At 31.6% G+C, this 26053-nt stretch overlaps 1 protein-coding gene across 1 annotated transcript; it reads right to left on the bottom strand.

The window, feature by feature from the left end:
* Positions 1–464: 464 nt before the first annotated feature.
* Positions 465–26016, bottom strand: LOC129223060 (uncharacterized). The gene is made up of 4 exons (XM_054857624.1): positions 25998–26016; positions 23177–23307; positions 4628–4700; positions 465–586 (listed from the first exon to the last, which is right to left on the bottom strand). Exons 1-4 carry the CDS (start codon positions 26014–26016, stop codon positions 465–467), a joined length of 345 nt encoding a protein of 114 aa, XP_054713599.1.
* Positions 26017–26053: the final 37 nt, after the last annotated feature.

The following is a 26053-nucleotide window of genomic DNA, read 5'->3' as shown; positions in this document are numbered from 1 at the left end:
TCTGAGCATCAAATTTTGAAAATGGCGTTTATTATCATATTCATTGATTTCAATATTTTTACCATTTCGCTTTGTCCCACTTTTCACTTGCCCCACATTCCTCTAGTAACCACAAAAAAAAAATAATAATAATAATAATTAAAAAAAAAGAAAAAAAAAGGAAAAAAAAAAGTTAAACGTGCGAGACTAAAGAGACTTGTCACACTTGAAAGAAAACAGGATTTGAAATTATTTTCCTTTGGACATGATAGCATTTTCCGTATAACTAACCAATTTCGCGGTACACAGAGGCGAGGGGCAGGAGGGTTCCACTGCAACATAACTCCTAACCCATAACAATGCAACCCCGTTCCGAATTTATTTACTGATTTCAACTATACGAACTGAAATGAGATTATGCGTCTCCCCCTAAGAAACAACATACTTCAATATTTATATCTAATAAAAAGGGAGCAATTTATTTTTTACCCAGATCCAGTGTCAATCAAAAGGTATGTCGTTTCATTTTTCCTCGGTTCGAAACGCACACAAGTTCTGTTGTTGAAGTCGGCAATGGCATCCAAAACTAGCTTCTTGTCAGCATCCTCTATTGAAAAACAAGACAAATGTATGAGAAAATTTTGTCTTCTGAATATCAATCTATGAAAAAAGGATCTAAAAGTCACTTCAGGAGAAACTTTCGGAAAGCTATCTCCTCTTTTAAAAGCTTTGTGCCTCTAATACGTTTGGAGCAAGAAATATTTACGAAAATGTCAGAAGACACAAAAGTAGGAATTGGAAAGTTTCAGAAGTCTTTCGAGAAGGTTGCTGCAGTAATGAAGTATATTTCCTGCGAAAATTGTTTCTCTAAGTACCAGAATTTTATCGTATGGTTAAAACATGAAACTTTGTTATTTGAGTTATTTTTATGTAATTTTAAGTACGTTTTAATTTTGATGGTAATGTGATAAAGATGGATGCAAAACAATATTTAAAAAGGTATTTTTGAGGAGAATATTACTCATAAGTTGTGTTCATGACATATGAATATTTATTGAGAAACTTTTCCTTAGATGTAGGGGAAAAGGGGGCACATGCGAACAATTTTTTTTTTTTCATTTCTTTATTTTTCAAAAAATATCATCAATTTCTCAACGCAAAAGTGTCCCCATGATTGAATAAGCTTTTCTTTTTATCCTGGAATTTTTGGGGATTTTTTACAAAAATATTTCTTTACTTCATGGTATTTTTAAAAAAGTCTGGAGTTGATCACATGGGCCCTACAGGGGGGGGGAGGGGCACATGTGAACAGGCCTGAAACACATATGAACACGGGTAAAAATGCAGGAGAAGCATCATATTTTAAAGGAAAATTCTTCAATGAAAAACATATACCTAAATAACAAATACGTTGAAGAGTTTGTAACCTATACTGCGTCAATTTCAATTTTACAGTAATTCTTCCACTAAGAAAATATATTTTCCCGAATATATAACTGCGCACTGTCGAATTCTGAAGTCTCTTAGCTCGTTCTGATTACTGAATAAACTAGACAAAAACTTATATGACTACATAATACAAATAATTTTTTTATTATGTAAGGGTTATTATATATATATATATTTTGCTTTTAAGCATTATACATTGTTTGATGCTGTATTTAAAAATGATTCTGAACTTCAGTTTTTAACCAAACGAAAATATTTTGTGTCTTTTTATTTCCTGTAAGTATTATAAAACACTAAATTATTTATCAACTATTTAATAACAAAAAAAATTTAAAAAATAAAAACAATAAATATAAATAAATAAACGTTTAATAAGATAATGATAAATATAAATAAATTTACAAACTGACTATAGGAAAAAAATAATATTAAATATTTACTCATTTCTCAACACTTACAATATCCTACACTAATAATAATGTTACAAAGAGCGGCAATGGGAACTGTTCACTTGTGCCCCTAGAAGTTGTGTTCACAAGTGCCCCATCGTCTACTTTAAAGCAAATTCGCAAAAACAAAGAATTTTTAATTTAATAAAAAAATTAAACAATGTCATAAATTTACTTGATTGTTCATACAATGGTTTGTAATACTTAATTTTAGATTAGCAGTTAGTTTTAAAAATGTTTTCACCCGAAAAAGACAGAGATAAATTTTTTTCAACACCAGCTAAAACAAGGAAGTTACCACCACAGAAACATAAAATGACTCATTGCTCTAAATGTTTGTTCAATATAATATGTTCACTTGTACCCCGTGTTCACGTGTGTGTGTGTGTGTGTGTGTGTAAGCTCCTTTCCCCCTACTTCAATACTCTTCCAATTATGAAAAATTTACATATTTATCTCAATTTCTGCATAGTAAAAACACAATATAAAATTATAATATAATGGAAATAATGTGAACCTGTGTTTTACGGTCGTTTTAAATTTTACTACTTATAATATATAATATATAATAACGTAATGCAGATATAGTTTTTTATTAATTTTCGTAATATAATGCAATCTATTTATCAGTATATATATATTTTTTGTGTTAACAATAATTTACTTATTAAGTTATTAAATACAAAGATTATGACGCGTATTAGTTATGGACAAACAACTCGTTAAATTGGCTGTAAAACTGTAATTGGTTCGCAATTTAAAAATTGATAAAACGCCTTTTCCCCTTATATTTTTGCATTGATTTTATAGCTTGCGAATCATTTTTAATTTCAATCCACCAAATTTGTATTTTGGTCGCCGAAACATAAAATTATTTCGCTTCCTGATGCTCTTTGATATTAGATTGTGCAGAAGTATTATTGCTCACAACTTTAATCTTTAAATTTTCTTTATGCTAGTTTCACGAAAAGATATCTTCAGGAGGTTTCAATTAAAAAAAAAACTGGATTGTAATTGGTTTGTAATTTAAAAATTGATTTAACGCATTTTCCCCTTATTTTTTATATTGATTTCATAACTTGCGTATCATTTTTAATTTCAATCCACCGAATTGGTATTTCGGTCCTCTAAACATAAAATTATTTTGTTTCCTGATGCTTTTTGTAATTAGATTGTGCAGGAGTATTACTTTCAACTTTAATCTTTACATTTTCTTTGGGCTAGTTTCACGAAATGATAACTTCACGAGTGATGTAGCTTTCTTAATATTAATGACAAAAGGAAAGAAATGTTTCAATTGAAAAAAAAAATTATGCTGATTTTATTAGAATAAAAATGTTGTCTGTCTTTTGGTTATTTTTGTAACTTATTAGTCAAATTGAAAGTAGAAGCCAGTATATTGATTTAATTTAGATACATTTTTTTTCAATGGTGTAATTCTCTTCTTGGAAAGAGGTAAAACCTGGAAGTGCCAAGTATACTTTTCTAATTACAAAACGTTTTCACCAATTTTTTAGTTCCTATCGCATGAACAACTTTTGAACGCATTTTCACTCTTTCAACTGTTTTGGCTTCTTTTTTAGTTAAAACGTTGATAAAGCCAAATTCAACATGTAATCGCGGGAAAAAATATTTATTCGGCTCTAAAAAGAATTTAAAGGAAGAAACGTACTTTTAACTTTCTCTTGGCAAGGAATTGCAAGAACATTTCTTGTGTTACATATTTGTATCCTCACAACCTTTATTTTTCACTATAACAGTAGGGAAAAGTATAAAGAGAAAATTAGGAAAGTTCTTTAATTGCCAGTGGTCGGTAGTATCAATTTCATTATTGGCCACTTTATTGAAATAGTCGTCACTGTTTTTTTCAAACTCAAAGTGAAAAACTAAGTTTTTTTTGAACTTACTGAAGTTAATACATCTAAACACATTATTTAATGTAATATATTTGAATAAATTATAACATTAAGGCTGTTTAGGCTTCTTTTTCTAGAATGTAAAGAAAATTTAAGGAAAAAAATTAGCGCCTTTGTGTATTTTAAGGTCATTAATTATTTTTTTAAAGTGGCTATCGACTGACGATTGACAGATGATTTTTTAAACGCCTGTTTTTTCACTAAGTCGTCCTCGGTCTGGTGGTGGCTGCAAATTTTACATTTTACCAAAGTATTCTGCGCAAAATGGTTACATTAATTTTGGCTATTTCAAAGACAAAGGCTCTGCTTTTTTTCCTCAAAAAATAGGCAGTTCCTAAAAGAAAAAGAAAAATTAAAAAAAAAAGGACCACACAGCACATCGGTAATGCAAGGCAGCTAGTAGAAAGTTGGTTGGACAAAAGTTGCGTATCGAGAATTTGTTTCGCGTGTGAAAGACAGTTTAACGAGCGATGAAATGAGCAAAATTTATCGTGAAATTAATTTTCATCAAAAAGACAGACGAACTGAAGGTTATAATGGAATATAGCAGAGAGAGCTGTTAAAGAGAAACTATCTTGGAAATCATGCGAATTTAACATTCCATCTTGATTTAATGGGGCAAACCGTTTTTTACGAATCATTTTTATGTTTTAGATATTTTAGTAATGTAGCTTTTTTTAGTAGGTATTTGGTATTTTACTCAAATACCAAATCTCTCTCTCTCCCTCTCTCTCTCTTATAAAAAAAAATAAAAAAATAAAAAGTGTGATTGTGATTCAAACAAAATTTCTGCTGATAAAACACATGGTTAAAAGAGATGTTACTTCAACTTACTGTAACCTGATGAAAATTTGTATGGGACATTTGTAGTTACCAAGGAAAGCTTCTGTTTCAAGACTGTTCTAAACTGTAACAAGAAATAAAAATAGTATAAAAATTTCTTCCAGCAATAATATTGAAAATATTAGTGATAAAAATTTATGAGGTTCATATAAGTTGAAATGAGACTTTCTTCAAAAAAAGCTCTAATTTGAATCATAAAAATCAACTTGACATATTTGTTTCTCTCAATTAAAAACTTGTAGTTTTCAAAATATGTCTAGCCATGATATTTTTAATATTGAATAAAAGTAATGAAAATCATATTGTCTAACAACATTTGAAGCATGAATTGATACTTAGGCACTTTTTACCTACACAATATGCTAATATTAAGCCGGGCTATTAGCTTGAAACTATGTTTTTTTACATTAACCAAAAGCTCTTTTCCTATTTAATCCTGCGGAAACTTACCATACGATTGCTCGAGAACTCTAATGCATTTAAAATTATCACCCATAATATCGATTCATGAGGTAGAGTAGATTGAACTGCTAATAAACATTAAACATCTCCCAGTGAATGAGCTGTTCGTATAGTTCGACCGCGAACAAATGCTCCTTGTCAATCATTTTCAAAACGAGTCCATTCTTTAAAATAGAAAGGACACGTGCCATATTTTCGAGTTCAGCAACATTTGGCGATATGAAAAAAAAAAGTACAGTAAACTTCCGATTATCCGGGAAAGAGGGTGGCATGGTAACCACGGATAAGCGAAAACCGCGGATAATCCGAATAATAATTAAAAAACGATACTACTGTATACAATAGCTAAAAAATATGAATAACACTTACACATACATTTAAATTTCTGCTAAAAACACTGCTGCATTCCATCTACTAACATTGAATGCAAAAATATACATATGTAAAAGCTAACAAGAAGTTCCGTCTAGAACTAGACAAGCCTACTTTCCCGTATACCCATACTACTTTGTAGTACCTGATCAATATTCTCAAAAATAGCTAAAATCGCAATTTTTTTCAAACATATTTTTTTAAATATTTTAAACTGATTTCTAGGAATAAAATATTCCTTACTTTTCTTCAAAAAAAAAACGAACAAATAAAATAGCAGCACCTTTTGAACAAAGCAGCTAATACACTTCTTTCCATTAAAAAAATTTTTTAACAGCTTTCAAAACGAAAAAATAATAATAATAAGTTCATTAAAATAAATACATCATATAAAAAAAATCGTTTCTTTTTCCCCTGTTGCCAAAAATAATTTTTTAAACGAATTAATGCACTTACCAAAATAAAAAAAACAATAAAATGTCAACTTAAAGAAATAATTTTCATTGTCAAAAAAAAAAAAAAAAAAAAAAATCGTCTGCGCATATTTTTCGAGTTTATTCACCGAAAACTAAATACCTAAATTAAAACTTTAGCGTGAAAATAAAAACAAATCATATCAACAATAATTATTTCACAGTTAAAACCACAGCAGCGGAGTCGGAGTCGGAGTCAATCTCATTTTGGGATAAAAGAGTCGGAGCCGAATATCCAAGAATCGGAGTCAGTCATTTGTCCTCCTTGTATAAATGTTTGCCAAAGCTACGAAGTCAGAGTCGAAGTCGGGGAGTCGGAGTCCGATTAATTGTCGGGAACAGGAGTCAGAGTCGGTGTCAGGTGCCCCTAAATTCTCGGAGTCGGAGTCGGGAGTAGGTCGTCAAGAGCTATTTCCAACAAAGTTTGTTTGAAGTAAATCCGCCTTTTAGTTCGGAATCTATATTGACTTTCAGTTTCCCCTTAGGCGCTAATGTTAAGAGATTTGAACTGTTCAAAATTGAACGAAAACTTGTTCAAATCAAAAAGATATTTTCGATACATGTTTTTTATCAAAAGTTTTTCCCTACAAAGTTTGTTTGAAGCCACTTCGCTTCTAAGTTCAAGATTTATTTTTGATTTGAATTTCCCCGTAGGCGCTAATGTTAAGTTTTTTTGAACTGTTCAAAATTGAACGAAAAATTGTTCAAATCAAAAAATAAATTATGGGAATGAGATGTCCTCGCCGAGATCTTTCTAACAAAAAAAAAATTTGTTCGAATCGGACTATTCATTCAAAAGTTATTAGGGGGGGACAGACAGACAGACCGACAGACAGACCGACAGACAGACAGACCGACAGACAGACAGACAGACAGACAGACCGACAGACATTTTTCCCCATCTCAATACCCTACTTTCCAAATTTTAACTTTTCAATATTTATCTAACTATTTTATTTATTTTTGACTTTTTTTTGTTTTTCGGATATTTTTAAGATGTATTAAGCCTTCTTTCATGCTTTTTTCTTCTTTCTCTGATTTTTACTGGGAAAGTAGGCTAAAAACGAACAATAACACAATCATAAGTTTGAAAAACATTTAATGACCGTTAAAAAAATAGTGAAAAGACCCGCGTATAATCCGAGCCTCGGATAAATCGACCGCCGATAATCGGAAGTTTACTGCACTCCCAGTATATTTATACTAATAGTATTATTTAGATCTAAAATGTTTAAAATGCAGCAATACTTGTACTCAGTTGGCGAGAAAGTGAAGATGACAAGCTTTGCAATCTTAACGATAACCCCCTGCTCTTGGCAATTTTCAATTGAAATTAGTTACAGGAGGCGTTGTTGTCTCTAACCAATGGCTGCTGAAGGAAGTAAAACAAAGACCCACATACTTACATATGGTGTGACCTGTCCAATCAGACATATGCCTTGGCCGCATAAAATTGAAAAGTTTTACCCCTTTGGCTAATTTCTTAAATTCCAAGTTGACGCATTCAGCTCTAGAACCAATAATGCGCTTTCAAATTTCGATCTTCAACTGTCCGTTCTAAGGCCCCTATATATACGAGCCGGCGCATCAGCTTAAGATCAGCCATTTTGGATCGGAGCGCGTATTTGAGTGGTTGTCTTTTCTGGCAAGTTATCGCGTTTGGTGATTGTTCACTGCGAGCGATTATTAGCTGCACACATGAATTGTTTATTAAATAAAATATTGCTTGCGGCAAATTCGGCAAAACGCGAAACTTTGCTGAGGCAACCCTAGCTCCGCAACAATGAAAAATCCGATCCAAAATGGTTAAACTTAAGCTGATGCGTCGGCCTATCTATAAAGCGGCTCTAGTCCGTTCCGTATTTCTCATCCACGAAAATGAGCAATTCTGAAACAAGGCGGGGCGGAGGTTCAACTATTCGCGGTCATTCTTTAATTTGCTTTAATAAATAAGGTTTCAAAAGCTTTTTTCTTTGATGAATTTGCAACAATAATTTCTTTCCATACAATTTCGAAAAAGAAACAACCAGAAAATATTGTGTTCGTTCACTGGTAGGGGATTTTGGAATACTGTATTGATGCCTCGCATTTTCTTTTATCCCCCCCCCCTCCAAAAAAAAAAAGAACTGATGCAATTTTATTGCAACTCTCTGAGTTCTTTGTAAATAGTTACACATACTAACAAAAATGTTTTTACGTTCATGTACCAAATACAGTAAAACCTGTAAAGTTGACTACTAAGTTTGCCGATTTTATCTTGAGTACACTGCAAATAATTGGTACACATTTGGAACACTTTAAGTGTTTCAGTTGCCTGAATAAGTGCTAAAATGTATTTCGAATGTGTTCTGTACAAAGAACGTAAGCTGAAATGTTTTATTAATCAGTTCCGTTATGAAGAAAACGTTCCAAAAGTGCACCGAATGTGTTTTGCTGGGAATCTCTATTCAACCGAAGTTTGGGAATACACTTGAGAACACATCGCGTGCAGATTTGAGAGGGCTTGTGAAATCACTGCTTTCTTTGTTACGCCATGTTTGTAAACAATCTGGATCGGCCACAATCATTTTCGTCATGTTTTTGAATCCTTAAAAGGTACGCCACTTACTTATATTAACGTTCTTCACAGATACTTTTTGTATTTGTACATTTACTGAGCTTCATACATTTGTTTTAAATAAACTAATAATTTACCATACCGCTTAAGTTTTGAAATAAAATGAAATCCTGTTTTTTAAAACTGTGTGGTTACGTTAAGATTAACATGTTACGATTCTAATCCTGAAATGTGACGATTGATTTAGGCCTCCTGTCCTTATCTTTAGATTAAGATTTTCTTAAGAACATCGGAATTAGAGGTTTAAACAAGGACTCCTAAACTCCAGTTTACGACCCAAAAACATTTCTAATGAAGGTCGATGGGCATTTCTTACGCTATTCAATTTCCATCTTTAAAAAAAATCATCTCTTTTATCTAAATGCTTTTTATAAGTTCTGTCATCTACCGTTTGTTTTTACAAAGATTTCAGGTGATTTTATTTTTCTGGCTAGCAATTTTTTGATTCGTTAGTATTTTTGCTTGTAAACAACCCATAAGATCGATCATCTTGTGCACAACTTTTTGATTTAACAAACCGAAAAAGAATGAATCGCTGGAGGTTCTACGGCTTAGATTAGATTAAACTTGAATATGATCTATATCTACCACAATAGTCTGAATGAGATTCGAACCTAGGTCCAGGAATCAAGATTCTTCTAAGCAGTGATGTTTGACAACATATAGTGTCTAAAGTTTCATATCAATTAATTTTATCTTGAATTTTGAGGATAAAATATTACGTACCATTTAGTATCTTATTTATGGATAGTTAATTTTATTATCTGTTGCATTTAAAAAAAAAAATCATAAAATTTGTGTTTCATGATTGATGTTTTTCAGAAATGCCCAGCAAAGTATTGTTCGAATGAATAATCTGAGTTCAAAATATTAGGTAAAAATCTTTTGAAGTATCTTAGTCTAATTTCTGAAATCATTAAAGCAATTAGAGCAAACAGGGTGCCTTATATAAATGTATGTTTTTAGTACGTACTTGTATCGGGTCTCGTGTTCTTAAAAATGGGGTCATGACACAAAAATAGTTAAAACCGCTAGTTCAGAAAATAATTCTTAATATTTTTTTAAATCCCACTTTTTAATTTGCCGTGTGATAAAAAACATGTGAATAAAAAATTTCAGATTTGAAAAAAAAAAAAAAAAACTTCTTTGTAAAACAGGTACAACCTGATAACGTAAACACAGAAACAAAAATATATTTTTTTTAAAAATACGATGAAAGATTTTGGAAAAACTGTTGGATGACTAAACGTGATGTCTGTTGCAGTGTAAAAACTATTTCAATTGCAATTTAGTAGTTATACGTTCTATCACATTGAGAGATAGATTAAGGGTGACCACAAACTGAGGAAACAGGAAATATCAGACCTTTTTATGAGTAAAATGCCGAATTCAATATTAGTAACGCACGTTTAAGCCATTTTTACAGTTCTGGAAAGGGCGTGGGGAGATCTCCCTCGGATATTTATCTAGTCTTAAAATATGTTTTAGCTGTCTTTGATTATGTAAAGATGGGGAGAAGTATGGAGAGGGGGGAAGGATACCTCTAGGAAAAAATGCAGTTTTAAAACCGTACATTTAGGGCATTTTTAAGGAACTTTGAGTTTTATGTTTCGGGAATTATTTCAGCTGAAAATATTTGGAAGCTAAAGTGTTAAAAACAATTTTGTAAGGTAACTTGAGTGAATGAATAAGAGTATTATTTACTGCAATATTTTGAAAATGATTTTTTTTTTTTTTAAAGTATAGTTCAAAGCTATCTTTGGTGACGTTAGAGGAAGGAAACTCTGGTTGGAGGGGGGGGGGAGGTGGTCTCCAGAAAATTGTAAAAACTGATGCGTCTGAAACATTTTAGCTATCTCTGATGATGTAAAGAGAAAAGGAGGAGGATAGAGGTAGGGGCTCCTTTTGGAAAAAATATTATTATAGAAAAGATAGTAGCGGAATGTGGGGTAAAGTGAAATTGCTAAGATGACTGAGTTTTTTTTTTTTTTTTTAATGAACAAATTGGAAATTTCTTTTGAAAATTACGCTTTACAAAGAAAGAACATTGCATTTTATAACAAGACTTGCAATGAAACTTTTTTTTTTAATTCTTGGTAGTAAATTTACGCCTTCAAAAAAAAAAAAAAGTGGACATTTTTCCCTTCATTTTTTTTATAGAGAGAGTGAAAAATAAAACATTTTTCTAAATGAAAAATGTTCTATTCACTCATAAATAAAAACTTTTAAACAAAAAAATTGAACCGCCGAAAAAACTGAAAAGCAAAAAATAATAAACCATTTTAATTAAACCTTAATAACTAAGTTCTTAAACTGATGTAAGTATACCTAAGTATATATTTTTGTAATAGTTTAGAGTTTTTAATTAACCTTAATAACTCAGTTCTTAAATTAATGTAAGTATACCTAAATAGTTTTGAGTCGGTGCCAAAATAGCAAATTAATTATTTTTGTAAAGCGTGAGGCGCAGCGGTGGCGTATAGCGGCACGCCCCTTCGCCGGAAAATGCCGAGCGTTCACGAAGTTAAACCCGAACGTCGTCGAGTGGTCTCGAAGAAGCACGTGTCGAGTATTTGGCTGCTACTGAGCTTTTGCCTCATATACAACAGTCAAAATGTTTATATCATTGTTCATCATACTGAAGAAGGATTTCTCATCTTGTTAAAAGCTCAAATAAATGGTTTTGTGGGTCATAGTATTATTCAGCGTAAGTATGGCATAACAACTGTAGCCGTTAATTGCATACATGATCCTGAAGATTTTTCTCACTGGTTGTTTGCCTCTCTCGTGCGAGGTCCCAAAGGTTTCAAAGCTCCAACGAGAGGTACTTTTTGTTGTATACGATCTACTAGTATTCATGATTTAATGATGGCGTGTGGAGGGAGCATTTTTTGAAACATTTATGTTTATCGCCGGACATTTCACATTACATTGCTAATTTTATTTGGTTATTTCTTTAAATTTAGGTAATTTAGGGACCTTTGTTTATTTATTGTTTGATTGTTTGGCACCGACTCAAAACTACTTAGGTATACTTACATTAATTTAAGAACTGAGTTATTAAGGTTAATTAAAAACTCTAAATTATTACAAAAATATATACTTAGGTATACTTACATCAGTTTAAGAACTTAGTTATTAAGGTTTAATTAAAATGGTTTATTATTTTTTGCTTTTCAGTTTTTTCGGCGGTTCAATTTTTTTGTTAAAAAGTTTTTATTTTATAATTTTTTGTGGCTATAAGCTACTAATGTGGCTATAATCTGTATGCTTATCTTTTTGATTACTTTTAAAATAGCTACCTACCTTACTTTAGCTATTAACATATATATATATATATATATATATATATATATATATATATATATATATATATATATATATATATAGTAAAGTGTGTAGTTTCACATACACGGGTAGCACAGAAATAAGTGTATGTAACAACGAAGATAAATAACAATAACAACAACAAAAATGAACATGGAACGTTAAAAAATAAACTAGGAACATTGAAAACAAGAATTGATGAAATCATGGGTATTAAACTGCTGCTACGTTTACGAAGAACTGGAGCAGCTGGCATATTAAATATTCTGCAAGGTTTCTGTGCGGGTCAGTATCATACATGCAGCAAAATTGATTAGAAGTAAAAGTATATGTATTTGAATTAACGAACTAATATGTGTAGCTACTTATAAGGCTTAATATAGAAGGCAGGAAAATTATCAAACGTTATATATGCTTATTTTTTGTATATATGCAATAATTTTTATAAATGTAAATAGTATGCTTATTAGTAATATGCTGTCATGTATTACCAACCCCCCAGCTGGGGGGTTGGTAATACATGACAGCATATTACTAATAAGCATACTATTTACATTTATAAAAATTATTGCATATATACAAAAAATAAGCATATATAACGTTTGATAATTTTCCTGCCTTCTATATTAAGCCTTATAAGTAGCTACACATATTAGTTCGTTAATTCAAATACATATACTTTTACTTCTAATCAATTTTGCTGCATGTATGATACTGACCCGCACAGAAACCTTGCAGAATATTTAATATGCCAGCTGCTCCAGCTCTTCGTAAACGTAGCAGCAGTTTAATACCCATGATTTCATCAATTCTTGTTTTCAATGTTCCTAGTTTATTTTTTAACGTTCCATGTTCATTTTTGTTGTTGTTATTGTTATTTATCTTCGTTGTTACATACACTTATTTCTGTGCTACCCGTGTATGTGAAACTACACACTTTACTATATTTTCAATACATTTAACTACTTTAGCTGCAACATTGCGCTGTTTAAATGTAGAATATTTTACATCAATTTTGATCATTATATATATATATATATATATATATATATATATATATATAATCGTATTTTAACAATTATCTGTTGCGTTACATAAATAATTTTAAAAAAGCAGGCTTTATATACTAACATGGGTAGGCCTACAAAAAATGCTGCTCGGATGAGAAAAAGATGTTTAGAAGAATCTGTTAATGAGAAAGAAAAAAGGTTGGAAGCAAACAGAAAGAGAATTACATTAACACGTTCACAGGAGAGTTTAAGTCAGCGCGAGGGAAGACTGTCGAGAATGAGAAGCTACAATAACGATAGGTTATTGCAAGAAGGTGATAAGCAGCGCGCTCGTCGTTTAGATATAATAGGAGCGACTTTCAAATGAGAGTGAAGAGCAACGCGCTCATCGTTTAGATCTGATAAGAGAGCGACTTTCAAATGAGAGTGAAGAGCAACGCGCTCATCGTTTAGATCTGATAAGAGCGAGTTTCAAATGAAATTGAGGACGAACGTATGCTGCGTTTGGATGCTGCTCGTAACCGTTCAGCAATGGTGGTACTTCACGAATCTTCCGAGGAGAGAACTAATCGTCTGAGCGCCATGCGACAAGCAGCTCGCGAGCGAAGAAACCAGTGTAACGCAGAAAACTTTAAGAAATCAATTAATGTTTATGCTGCCTTGTCGTGTTCAATATGCAAAAAAAATTTGTATCCTCAGCAACGTAGGAAATTGCAAACTAAAAATTTAGGCTATATTTTGCCTAACGAACTGGTAGCTTTAGGTAATATAATTACTTGTTCACGATGCTCAAACAATATTAAAAAATATAAAACTCCACCCCAGGCCTATTGGAACAAAATGTCGGTAGCTGCAATACCTACAGAAATTGATGAGTTATCGGAAATTGAGAAACGTTTTATTTGCAAAGTAGTGCCATTTCTTAAAATAATAAAAGTTCAAATTCGTTTGAGCCAAGACTGGTGCAAAGGGCAGGCAATCCTTTTTGCTCAGGATGTGGTCGAGCTGGCGGAACAACTTCCGCTTGAACCTAATCAAACTGGATTAGTGCTCGTAGTAGAAAGTCGTGAAAATTTAGAACATTCTAGGGAGTTTCAAATTGATATAGGTAAACTTCAAGTGGCATTGCAGTGGCTCCTAAAGAATAATGCACTGTATAAAGATGTTTGTGTGCATTTTCCTACTGTGATCGATATTTCTACGATAACACAAATTGCTAACGAACCCGCACATGTTCATGACAGTGAAGAACCAATTGTTGAACGGTCAACTGTTAATAAAAATAACTATACTGTCTTGCATGCTTTATCTAACCTAGAGCCAAATAAGTTACTACACAAACCTCACGATGAACGAGCTATAGCAGAAATGCAGAGACTGAGAGCTCTAAATCAAGAGACTGACAAATCTAAAGCTCATTCATCGTGAGTTGTTTTTTTTTTTTTTTTTTTTTTGTAATACACAACTCAGTAATAAAAAATCTGTGAGCGAACAATAAATCACTCCTAATATCTCACCTTTAGATAAGGAATTTTTACAAATTTACATGGGACCAAATTCTAGGTATACTCTTTCCAATAAAAAAACAACTATCGAAATCAGACTATTCTGTAAAAGTTATGCGTCGTCTTACACGAAAAAAAGTAAAAAACCTGTGAGTGAACAATAACTCACCCCTGTTTTCCATCCTTTAGGAAAGGAAATTTTTTTCCAAATTTATATGGGAACAACTTCTGGGAAAATTCTTTCCAATGAAAAAAGAACTATCAAAATCGGACGAACCTGTGAAAAGTAATGCCTGGTCATACATGAAAAAAAGAACTTATATATACGGGTCGACTTGAGAACCTCCTCCGTTTTTTCGTCGGTTAAAAAACTAATCCTAATTACAAATACCAGAGATTGAGAGGTCTACACTGCCGTGGGCAGGTCAAAGGCAGTAACTGCATTTTTTTTTTTTTTTTTTTTTTTTTTTTTTTTTTTTTTTTTTGCATTTTGTCATCTTTTGTACGTTAGCTTTGTTGTACAAACTAAATTATTTGGTATCCGCTGAAAAAAATATATATCTCCAACGTTTTCTTATTGTTAGTACTACTGAATCCAACACACATTTCTTCAAATATCTCGAAAACTCATTTCTGCAGATACTGCCGCTTACCTGCCCACAGCAGTACACACGAGAGACATACAGGTCTGAAGCTCATTCATTGTGAGCTTTTTTTTTTTTTTTTTTTTTGTATTACCCAATTCAGAATCAAAAAGTCTTGGAGTGAACAACTAATCACCCCCTCTCCCCCCCCCCTTACGGTAGGAATTTTTCCCTCAAATTTATAGGGGAATTACTTCAGGCTATACCCTTTCTAATAAAAAAAGAATATTCAAAATCGGACTATTCTGTAAAAAGTTATGTGTGGTCATACATTTAAAAAATATATATATATATACGTGTCGATTTGAGAACCTCCTCCGTTTTTTCGTCGGTTAAAAATAGTATGTCACCATCACTAAACTTCGCCCTATTTTTTCATACAAATCCTGAATATAAAAAATGTTTGACGACTGGCACTGAAAACTAACCCTAATCACAAGTACCAGAGATTGAGAGGTCTACACTGCCGTGTGCAGGTAAAGGGCTATAACTGCAATTTTATCTTTTTTTTTTTTTTTTTTTGCATTTTGTCATCATTGTTTGTACGTTAGCTTTGTTGTACAAACTAACTTATTTGGTTTCCGCTAAAAAAAATATAATTCCAACATTTCCCAGTTGATAGTACTGAATCCAGCGCACAGTTCTTCAAATATCTCGAAAACTCATTTCTGCAGATACTGTCGTTTACCTGCTCAAGACAGTACACACGAGAGACATACAAGTCTGCATCTCATTCATCGTGAGTTTTTTTTTTTTTCTTTTGTTATACCCAATTCAGTATCAAAAAATCTTAGAGTGAACTACTAATCGCCCCCCTTTCCCCACCCTTAAGGTAGGATTTTTTCCCTCAAATTTATATAGGAACAACTTCAGGCTATATCCTTTCCAATAAAAAAAAGAATATTCTAAATCGGACTATTCTGTAAAAAGTTATGTGTGGTCATATATAAAAAAATCTGTGAGTGAACAACAAATCTCCCCCTTTTCCCACCCTTAAAGTAGGAATTTTTTCTCCAAATTTATATGAGACCAACTTCAGGGTATAACCTTTCCAATAAAAAAAGAATTATCAAAATCGGACTATTTTGTAAAAAGTTATGTGTGGTCATACAATAAAAATCTGTGCGTGAACAACAAATCAACCCCCTTTTCCCACCCTTAGGGTAGGAATTTTTTTTCAAAATTTTTATGGGACCACCTTCGGGGTATACCCTTTCCAATAAAAAAAGAATTATCAAAATCAGACTGTTCTGTAAAAAGTTATGCGTGGTCATACATTAAAAAAAATATACGTGTCGAATTGAGAACCTCCTCCGTTTTTTCGTCGGTTAAAAATGAATTTGATCAAATGAATAAGTAAAAAAAGGGTAGAATGAATAATAAAAAAATGATGAAACAATGAATGAATACTTAAATGAATAAAATTCTTAATATATGAAGAAAAATAAATGCCCGTATAAAATAGAAAATGAATAAGAAAATGGGTGAATGAATGAATAAATAAGTGAATGAAGGAATGTAAATAAATTAATAAATGAATCCGTAAGTGATTTTGTAAATAATTGAATAAGTAAACGAAATAAACTATCTCACTTTGCCCCATTCACCTTGCCCCATATGTACATAATTAATTGTGCAAAATATTAGAAATGTAAGTAAGGTTAAAATTAACTGAAAAAAATAAAAAATACTGCATCAAATATTAGAAGGTCTCAATTTATATTCAAAATGCTAGTAACAATAATTTTATCATTTTATAATAACAAAAATAATTTTTGACTTATATCAAAATATTACAATATGAATGTCCTTTTTTGAAAATTGCCATTATTATCATTAATTTTAAACTCCAGATGTATTTTTTTCCTGACTGGAATAGAGTACATGTGCTACTATATAGTTAAAATATTACGAGATTGTTGGCACTAAAAGTAATTATTTCACCATTTCACTTTGCACTGTGTGTGCTTGTGTTCTCGTAATTAAGTGTATGTTTGTAAAAAAAAAAAATCTTTTTCTTATTTTTTTACGAAATTTTTTTTCCTGCTCGTAGAAAGCAAGATAGTTTCAAGCATTGTTATGTAATTTTTTTAATGTGTATGTATAAAGTTAAATGAATTAATTTTAAACACATTTTGCTTAATGACTAGATATGTTTGATAAACTCAGTTTAGTGTTGCTATGTAGGTAAGTTTGAAACATAAATCCCATGCGTGTTTTAACTTTAGCTGCATTAGTTGATGAACTTGATATTAACTGTCTGATTGAGTTAGACCTGAATGTATGGCATTTAGTCGCCATCTGGAGACTAAATGCCATACGTTAGAAGCTAAAAAGAGTACTCAACGAGTCACGTCTTAAAAACCGAACCGGCTACACCATGTTTGCACCAATGATTTTTCATACACAAATCCTTTCTATTTTGAAGTAATTAGTTTGCGATGTAAGAACAATCCCAACTTTAGTATTACATGTTGCCTTTCAATCAATAATAAAAGCCATTATTAATTTCACGGCCCAAACCGCACCCCTCAAAACCTAGCAAGCACAAACTAGGAAGCTTATAAAAAAGGTTTGTACTCACCTTTGGCGGGGGTGGGGGATAGAAAAAAGGCAAATGAATGGAATTGCAGTTAGATCTCATACGGTAATATCTTTCTCCACATCTCATGTTTTAATGCAGCACTTTTTGAACTCATTTAAAAAATAAATAAATAAAATATTATGAATAAAGTGGCTACTAATGGTAAAAAAAGGGCAAACACTTTTCTTCCTTCATGCAAGGAACTAAAACTAAAAATAATTAATTGATAATTGTCATTGCCGGATATATGATTTTTCCGAGTCAAGGCAAATCTTGAAACTGATGCTACTACTCATCTTACTTCAAGTTTTATATTGAGTTTCAACGAAAAGCCCTCCCCCCCCCCCTCGGAAATAGTACAAATTTGTTGTCCGCCAAAAGTTTTCTCACGGGGGCAAGGGACCCGACTCCCCCCTTCGCCCCCAGATCTAGCACTCATCTCTTAGTTAATATTTAAGGAAATGATTAGTCATTAAAGACTTCCACTGCACTTACATTTTTTAAAAGAACACAACTAATGCTTTGGTCATTGATCAGATACCAAGCAATAGATCACGGAATAGCAAAGTAGCACGAAATCAAACAATTAAGGCGTATTGATTTTATTCCTGAGAAATTAAAATTTTTGAAAATGAAATTTATGAAGCAACAAACTGAAGTTATGTGAGCCTTTGTTTGTACATTTTAGTTAACTTTTTACAGTATGGATTAGCTTTGAAAACGTAAATATGGAAATTAATATTATAAATGTATATGCAGTTTAGTACTAAGTAATATTGTGTATTACATTTTCTTGCAACTTTTTTATTAGTACACATTGTTCTTGTGCAATTCTGCTATAAACTATTCAATTATTTTAAATATATTTGTATTTTAAATATTCATAGAAGCTATGCTGATTAATAATTAGATTTCTACAAAGCCTAAACCATCATCAGCCTGCAGTCTCAAAATGTACGCGAATTTAGTGCATATTTATTATTTCTCAAAGCTTTTTTTATGCTTGTGCGGTAGGTATCCTCAGAGTATATTAGTGCTAATTGTTCTAAAACGCATTCTAGAAACTGTACCTATATGTGTGCCACAAAATGTTTAGTGAAGTGTTCAAAAACGTGTCTTCAATGCTATCCTATAAATGCTTAAAAAGTGCGCTAAAAAGAATGCTGAACTAAATATATGTTCCGAACTGTGTTTCTAGAAGTGTTTTGGAAACTGTCTCAAAAAAGTGTTCTAAAAAAGGGGACAAGTGTACGTGTTCAAAAAATGTTTTAAAAAGTGTTCTTACAACGGTTCTAATAAATGTTCCGAAATAAGTGTTCTTAAAAAGGAGACAAGTGTCCGTGTGAAAAAAGTGTTCAAAAAGTGTTTGATTATTTGCAGTGTAGAATTGAAGGTCTGGGGGCAGAATAATTTTGAGAAGCCGCAAGGAGTGACTTTTCGATCAAAATTTTTGTTTCTGATAAATAAAATGGATTAGACATGACTACTGATTATGTCATTTGGAGAAAAACATATCTGGTTTCAGCATTGCAGAATATAGAATGTATAATACCTTTGAAAAATTCTACAAATATTTTTTTTTAGAAATAGGCCTACTGAAAAATTCGCATCATGTGACACATCACATTCTTGCCCCGAGCCCTTCAATTAGTTCTACATCGTATCGTGAAGTGGATGCTACAAATGGGTAACTGCAACTCAGTTTTTTTTATAACACTTCGAGGAAAATTCAACAAATGAATGTTTTTTCTCAATTTATGGGGAATCTAAGACTTTGATTCAATATGGTCGTTTCCAAAATTTTAACAGTATTTTTTTCTGAAAGAGCATGCTTAAAAATATAGGATCTGACCATTTTTTTTTTTTTGAATAATTTATTTAAGTTTAATATTTTTAAAAAAATTACTTAAATTGGTGCGCTTTCATTGTTTACGCTGCTGCCGATGACATCACAAATGAAATGCCATTCAGTATTGCCAGTCACAGTGCAAAATATTTAATTCGCATCTTTACTCACGTGTATTGGCAACGATAGGGTTGATAGCAAGCGTAGAGCGCAATATTTAATTCGCTTCTTGATTATCATAAGGTGGAAATGTGGTAGAACGATGCGCCAAAGAGCGCCATTTGTGACGTCATCAAGACCACGCCTTGTTTGAAAAATAATACATTAAAAAAAATAATTAAAAAATAACTGTTGGGAAAATGAAAGTATTTTCAGGGTCCATGTTTTTTTTTTTTTTGCTTATTCTATCTATTTCAGTGACAAAAAGTACTACTTTTGACTGAAGGAAACAACCCCATTGTTAGCCAACAACACTTTCTAAATATTACTTAATTAGAAGCCTTTGTGATTTTTTTTTGAACAAAAATTTTCAGCAAAAGTGAAAGACTCCATTTTCCTCCAAACAATAAAACATGAATTAATTTAGGGTTTATAGAAAAAATGAGCTAGTTATTATATTCTTTTGGCAGTTACCTATTTTTAGTACTATTTTTAGTACTTTTATGATATACAGTAGACCCTCGTTTTGCGCGGGGGTTACGTTCCTCGAAAATGCCGCGTAAATCAAAACCGCGTTAATTAGGACTTAATGGAAGTGTTAAAATAGGGGTAAGGTTTGGTTAGGTTAGGTAAATTAAAAAAAAACTGAATTCTAGTGATAGATAAACATATATAATATTGTTACAAATTCTATAAATAGTAATTATTTTTATGATTAATTTGTTGTAATCTAGCTAAATTTGGCGTTTATTCCATTATTTTTCATCTAAAATTATCTTAGTAACGTAACCTGTAAATAGTTTCTTGTATTGTACATACAGCCCCCTAACATTCGACTGAAGTATATGGTCCCCGGATAAGATCTGTGAATGGAATAAAAAGAAAATATGAGAAACTTGTAAAACTTAGTAGGATTTTCTAGCTATTTCTTCGCTCGGTATAAAACGCCGGGCGTCCTGTGAATGAGGGCAGAGTCAGTTGTGCTTTTTAACGGTCTGAGATTCATCTGGGCCGTTGTTTTGTTTATTGTGAGGTATTTTGCGCTGTGTTTTTGCGTATTTGGATATAAATACGTGTCCCATCGTTGAGTTTACGGTGTTATTTGGTATTTGCTTAATTGCTGACGATTGATTTAGCAGCTGTAACTACATTTCCTGTAAATAGCTGTACAGGTAGTACATCTCCTGTGCTTTTCTCAAGAACTGTGTCATCATTCAAAGAAAGTTTGAAGTTGTATCACGAACTCTTAACAATATTTTTAATGTGTACTTACAACGGAACATATGCACAACATGCCTAAAGAAAACATGAATTAACTTCGTGTTTATAGAAAAAACGAGCTAGTTATTATATTCTTTTGGCAGTTATTAATTATTCTTCTCCGTTTTTATTTGTGGCACATTAACGCTTCCGGAATCATTCGCGTCACTTTCATAACAAGATCTTCTTCCAATAAAAAATCAGGAAGATCATTTGCCATTGTCTAAGGAATGGTTCAAAACTTTCAGGGTGAAAGCTTTGGTTGTGTATCATCGATGTCGGTATTCTCGTTGGTTTCGTTCTCCTTTGTTACTTCTGAAAGCTCTTCTCCCAGTGCGCTCTGAATTGTTTGAGTTTAATAATTTTACTTCTGGAAAGAACTCTGGAACCAATCGCAAACAATGTCTCTAGTGGCCCAAGCTTGCTTATTAGCACTCAAAAAAGCAGTTTATTACGGGTTAGGGTAACGATTCCAGTAATTGGCACTTTAAGAGTTTTGTCCTTAAACTTACCTCTGTTTTCATTACTTAGCAAAAAGTATTCACTTGCAAATATTTTTGTATTAAAGAATGCACATCTATGCATCTATTTAGTTCACTAAAATCAAAAATATTTGAATTGATATTTTTATAAAAATATATGTATAAAAAGTTACCGAAATCACCAGTCATTGGCACCTGATACTCCAGTGTATGACACCTTGTGATCCAGTAATTGACACATGTTAATAGAACAGGAAAGTCACTTCATTTTTCAGTTTTAGATTACATACAAATTTTATCATCATAAGAAACATAATTAATATTAATTTAAAGTAGGTAATTTCACATAAATTAATGTTAAATCACCATCTTGACGTTGAAAAAGTATTTTAGAGAAATAAAAATAAATTTGGACTGTTGCATGGAAAAAACTATCGAGATTATTGCTGTTTCATTTGTCGGTATGCAGTTTGGTTTTACGAATTATCACAGAACAAGTTCAGAAACAGTTTCCACAGAAAAAGGAACATTGACTCGATGATTCTAAGGGACCATAAAAAATAAACCGATTCTCTACAGTCGCAATATTTGACTGATGGCCAAACATATTTGTTTCTTATTGTTTCTCTTAAAAATTTATCAGTATATTCTGTAGTATTCAAATCAATAGTTGAACCCATATAATATAGTTGCTGCAAAAGTATCAGAAATCAAACTAGTGACATATTGCACAACACATTAGTGTTTACAGGCACATGTGCTAATTACTGGAGACTAGCAAAACTGAAGCACCACTAAATGGCATCCATCATTATTTAAAAAATCCAAAAAGGGACAAAATATAATGTAACAAAGTAACACTTTTCAGCTAAACAAAACTTTAAACAGCGAACATTTAAAATATATTTTAAGTCGGATTTTAATGGATTGAATTGCATGTTTCCCTTAAGCCAGAGAAGAAGCTTTTGCAACAAAAATGGTTGATTTAACACAAGTCACAATTGTTTGTCTTTCCTATGCACTGCTACCATTTTGTAACATGAATTGAAGTTATTATCTTTAAAGTAAATGTACATTCAGTTGGTATGTAGCCTTCTACTTTCAAAAGATTGGATACGAATCTTATTTTAGGACATTTTTGATGGAAGTGCCAATCACTGGTGACCTGCCAATTACTGGGGCCAATTACTTACCTTATCTGCAATCTCAGGAATTTGGATTTTGAAAGAGTGGAAAAATTTACCTGTTTGCAATGGGCCTCATCCGCGTGAAATCAAAATTCATCCGCATAAAATAAAATAAAGTTGTCAAATCTTAAACCGCGTATAATTAAATCCACGTAAAATAAACCCACGTAAAACGAGGACTTTTTGTATATCTTTTTGTCTAAGCCGACGACTAAAGCACTGCCTAACAAGTGGTCAATTTACACAGATTTCATCGTATTAGTTCTTAACGATATAGTGAAACCTCGACTTTACGTTTTTGAAGGGACTGGGCTAAAAAAACGTAAAATACGGAAAACGTAAAGTACGGGAAATACAAAGCAGCAAAATTGATGATGCAACCTGATGAAAGAGCGTTAAATAAGGGAAAAACGCAGATTCGAGGGAGGTAAAATCGAGTTTTCACTGTATTATCAACATCTAAAAATAAAATTGTGCTTAGGTGTTCACTGCCGGCGACTCAATTTACATGATCATTTAAGAGAAATTGAGTTGATTTAATTTTGACGTTAAAATATAGTTTTTGAATCGGAAAATCAAATATTATAACTCTTTAGGTGAGAAATTTCTTACCTCTGTTTCTTGGACAACTGTAAGTTTTAACGCATTTATTTCATCTTTTTTCTCTTCCGTCGCTTGTATATCAATGATTATAGCTTTGGAAGGATCTTTGTCTTCATTTTCTGCATCATATTCATCGAAATCTGGTGAAACAGATGAAACATTTAAAATAATACTTTTTAAGACATTTATTTTCATTCAACTTGGAGTTTTTAATTTTTCTATTACATTCAATTTATTAAAATAGTTTTAACAAAAGCACTCGTTTATTTTTTCAAATGCTACATAATTTGAAGATTTTACTAAAGATTAGGATCTTATTCTTGCGAAATTTACATTTCTAACAACTATTTCATGTCTGTCTCATTATGCTTATAAAACTTATTTTTATAATATATTAAAAAATACTTCAGCAAGATACATATTTTTTACTAATTATAAGTTTACTTTTCATTAGTACTACTTTTATTCAAATCTTATTCTGGGTCTGTTAGGATACTACTCGATTTGTCAGAGCACAGGTCCGTAATTTCAAAACTGTCCGTAGGGACAGGGGAAAGAGGTATAACATTAAGCCATTTTTCATGAAAAACATCAAAATGCATGTAAAAATGCAAAATTACATTTTGTTTTTAAAATCGCTCAAATGACAGGCCTGTCAGAAAGTATGAAATTTTTTTTCAATTTGGCTTTCGCATCAAGAATCGCTAGATACTTCCCTTAATAGCTTTTTCGCTAATAGAAATAGCTCCCAATAAGAGCTTTCTAGCTAATAAAAGTACATCGTTGTTCGACAGCCGATCATGCATGGAAAAAACCACGCCCGAATGTTATAGGAATAATCTTGAATAAAGAAATATTCATATCAAACATACAACTGTTTATATATATATATATGTGTCTATTACGTAATGCATTAAGAGGGTAACACTACAAAAAAAAAGAAAAAAGAAACAAAAAGACAGCTACGCGTAAGCATTTGTTGTATATTGCCCACTAACTTAGTGGAAGCGAATTTGAAATTTTTGTAATGTTTTCTGTTATTTCGAGTCTCGATTGATGGGGTTACAGTTACAACTCCAGTTTACTGTTCAGTTTATGATTTTTTTTAAATTTGTATTGGAAGATGTACAGAAAGTACTTTTCTGCTAAACTATTCAGTTCATTTTGTATGGCGAATTCATTGAAGACAAGAAATTTCTTTTCGTCAATTTCAATCGAAGAGTAGAAGTTAATTGCAATAATCGTGGAATTTACTGTTCAGAGTTGTTTTCCTTACGGTTACTTTGTATCACAAATGTATTTATTATGCAGAGTAGTACTTTTTTTGCTAGTAAAAAGAAACTGTTTATATTAAAGTAACTGACTAAATGTAATGATTTTAAACGAGATCCTTATGACGGCAAAGTTCCGTCAGAGATTTTCCTCCAAACAAATAAACATATATTTTTACTGTAAATGAAAGGTTAGGATTAATTTCTTCATTGAAAAGGATATTAATCTCTGTTTACATAAAAATCAACGTATTTTTGTTTGTTCGTGTTTGTGTCCATGTGAGAATCGAGCTGAATCTATCGCACTGAAAGTAAGAAATTGCTCGTAGAGGAAACGTAAAAAGCTTGACGCAGGACCTCAAAGCTCAAAATTTTATTCCACGTTTTGTTTTAAAAGTAGAATTCATTTTTCGTTATAAAAGTTAATAATGAAAACCAACTTTAAAAGTCCAAACAGCAATGTGAACTATTCATCATTGACGAAGGTTTCTTGTACCCACACGTTATCTTAATCTTCTTTGAGCTTCGAACATGGATTTCTATTTTTAATATTTTTTAATTTGATTGATTTTAACAAAAAAATCCTTTAAATATTTTTTTAAAATTGATAGTATTTTAGGAATATTTGTAGCAGGCTTTTAAAATTATTTTCCATTATTGTTGAACTTTTCAATATTTTTTTAGTTTTTTCAATGTATCTTCTAGAGTGTCTTTTTTTTTATTTTTGACATTCTGAATATGTTTTCAAGTGAACACGTATTAGATAATTTTTTTTATTAAATATGAAAGTAAAGAATATTACTAAAACAATAGTCCTTTTTATAAAGAGGCATAAGATGGTGGTTTAGATTATTATATCTTTCTAGGTGGAGCAAAAGAAATCTGAAGAAGAATTCGAATTTGAACACCATAACAGATTTGAAACTATAATAGTTGCCTTTTGCCAGTTAATTGAGGTTCTAGTATTTCTTCTTTCATCCAGAAATTGTAGCTTAAATGGAGGTTAAAAAAGCTTCATTTTCCTGCATGGATAACTCAGAAAACAATGTATCCAACTTTCTTTAATATTTTTTTTCTTATTTATGTTAGAAGTAATGAAATCTATAGTCAGCGCAAAGGTGAAGAGAAAAACTGGGGAATTTCTTCAGTTACCAGTGGTCTATAGTGAAAATTTTATTAGTAGCCCCCTTTTGAAGCAGCGGTCGCTTTTTTACCGAAATAACTAAACCATATATTTTTTAAATTAGTTGAAATTGTTATTCCTAAATGCATTATGTTAGTAGTAGATTTTTAATAACTTAGTTCATAAGGTTTGCATCTTGATTTTAGTGAATAAGATTATACCAATTATTAATGTCACTTGTACACTTTAAGATCATTAATTTGTATTTGAGAGGGCGACTTGGTGGCAATCGACTGATGATTTTTTAAATTACCATTTTTTTTCTCTTAGTCGCCTCGTGGAAGTTAGCGATCGCCAATTTCACCCTTTACGCAAAGGAAAATAAGGCTACATAAATTCAACATCTATTAAAGATGATTTTAGAATGTATGCTCACCTTTGTTGAAGTCTACCATAGATTCACTCTGAAAAAAAAAAGTACTACCCATTACA

This window comes from Uloborus diversus, chromosome 5 (genome assembly GCF_026930045.1).
Source record: "Uloborus diversus isolate 005 chromosome 5, Udiv.v.3.1, whole genome shotgun sequence".
Taxonomy (NCBI): domain Eukaryota; kingdom Metazoa; phylum Arthropoda; class Arachnida; order Araneae; family Uloboridae; genus Uloborus; species Uloborus diversus.
The sequence above is the reverse complement of the archived record's forward strand: the minus strand, read 5'-3'. Positions and strand labels throughout refer to the sequence as shown.

Bases quoted from the DNA above. Each gene is read 5' to 3' on its own strand.
- LOC129223060 (XM_054857624.1), bottom strand. The intron at 4,701-23,176 runs GTAAGAAATTTC...TTCTTGTTACAG, and splicing joins CAGTTGTCCAAGAAACAGAG to TTTAGAACAGTCTTGAAACA. The intron at 587-4,627 runs GTAAGTTGAAGT...GTTTTTCAATAG, and splicing joins CAAATTTTCATCAGGTTACA to AGGATGCTGACAAGAAGCTA.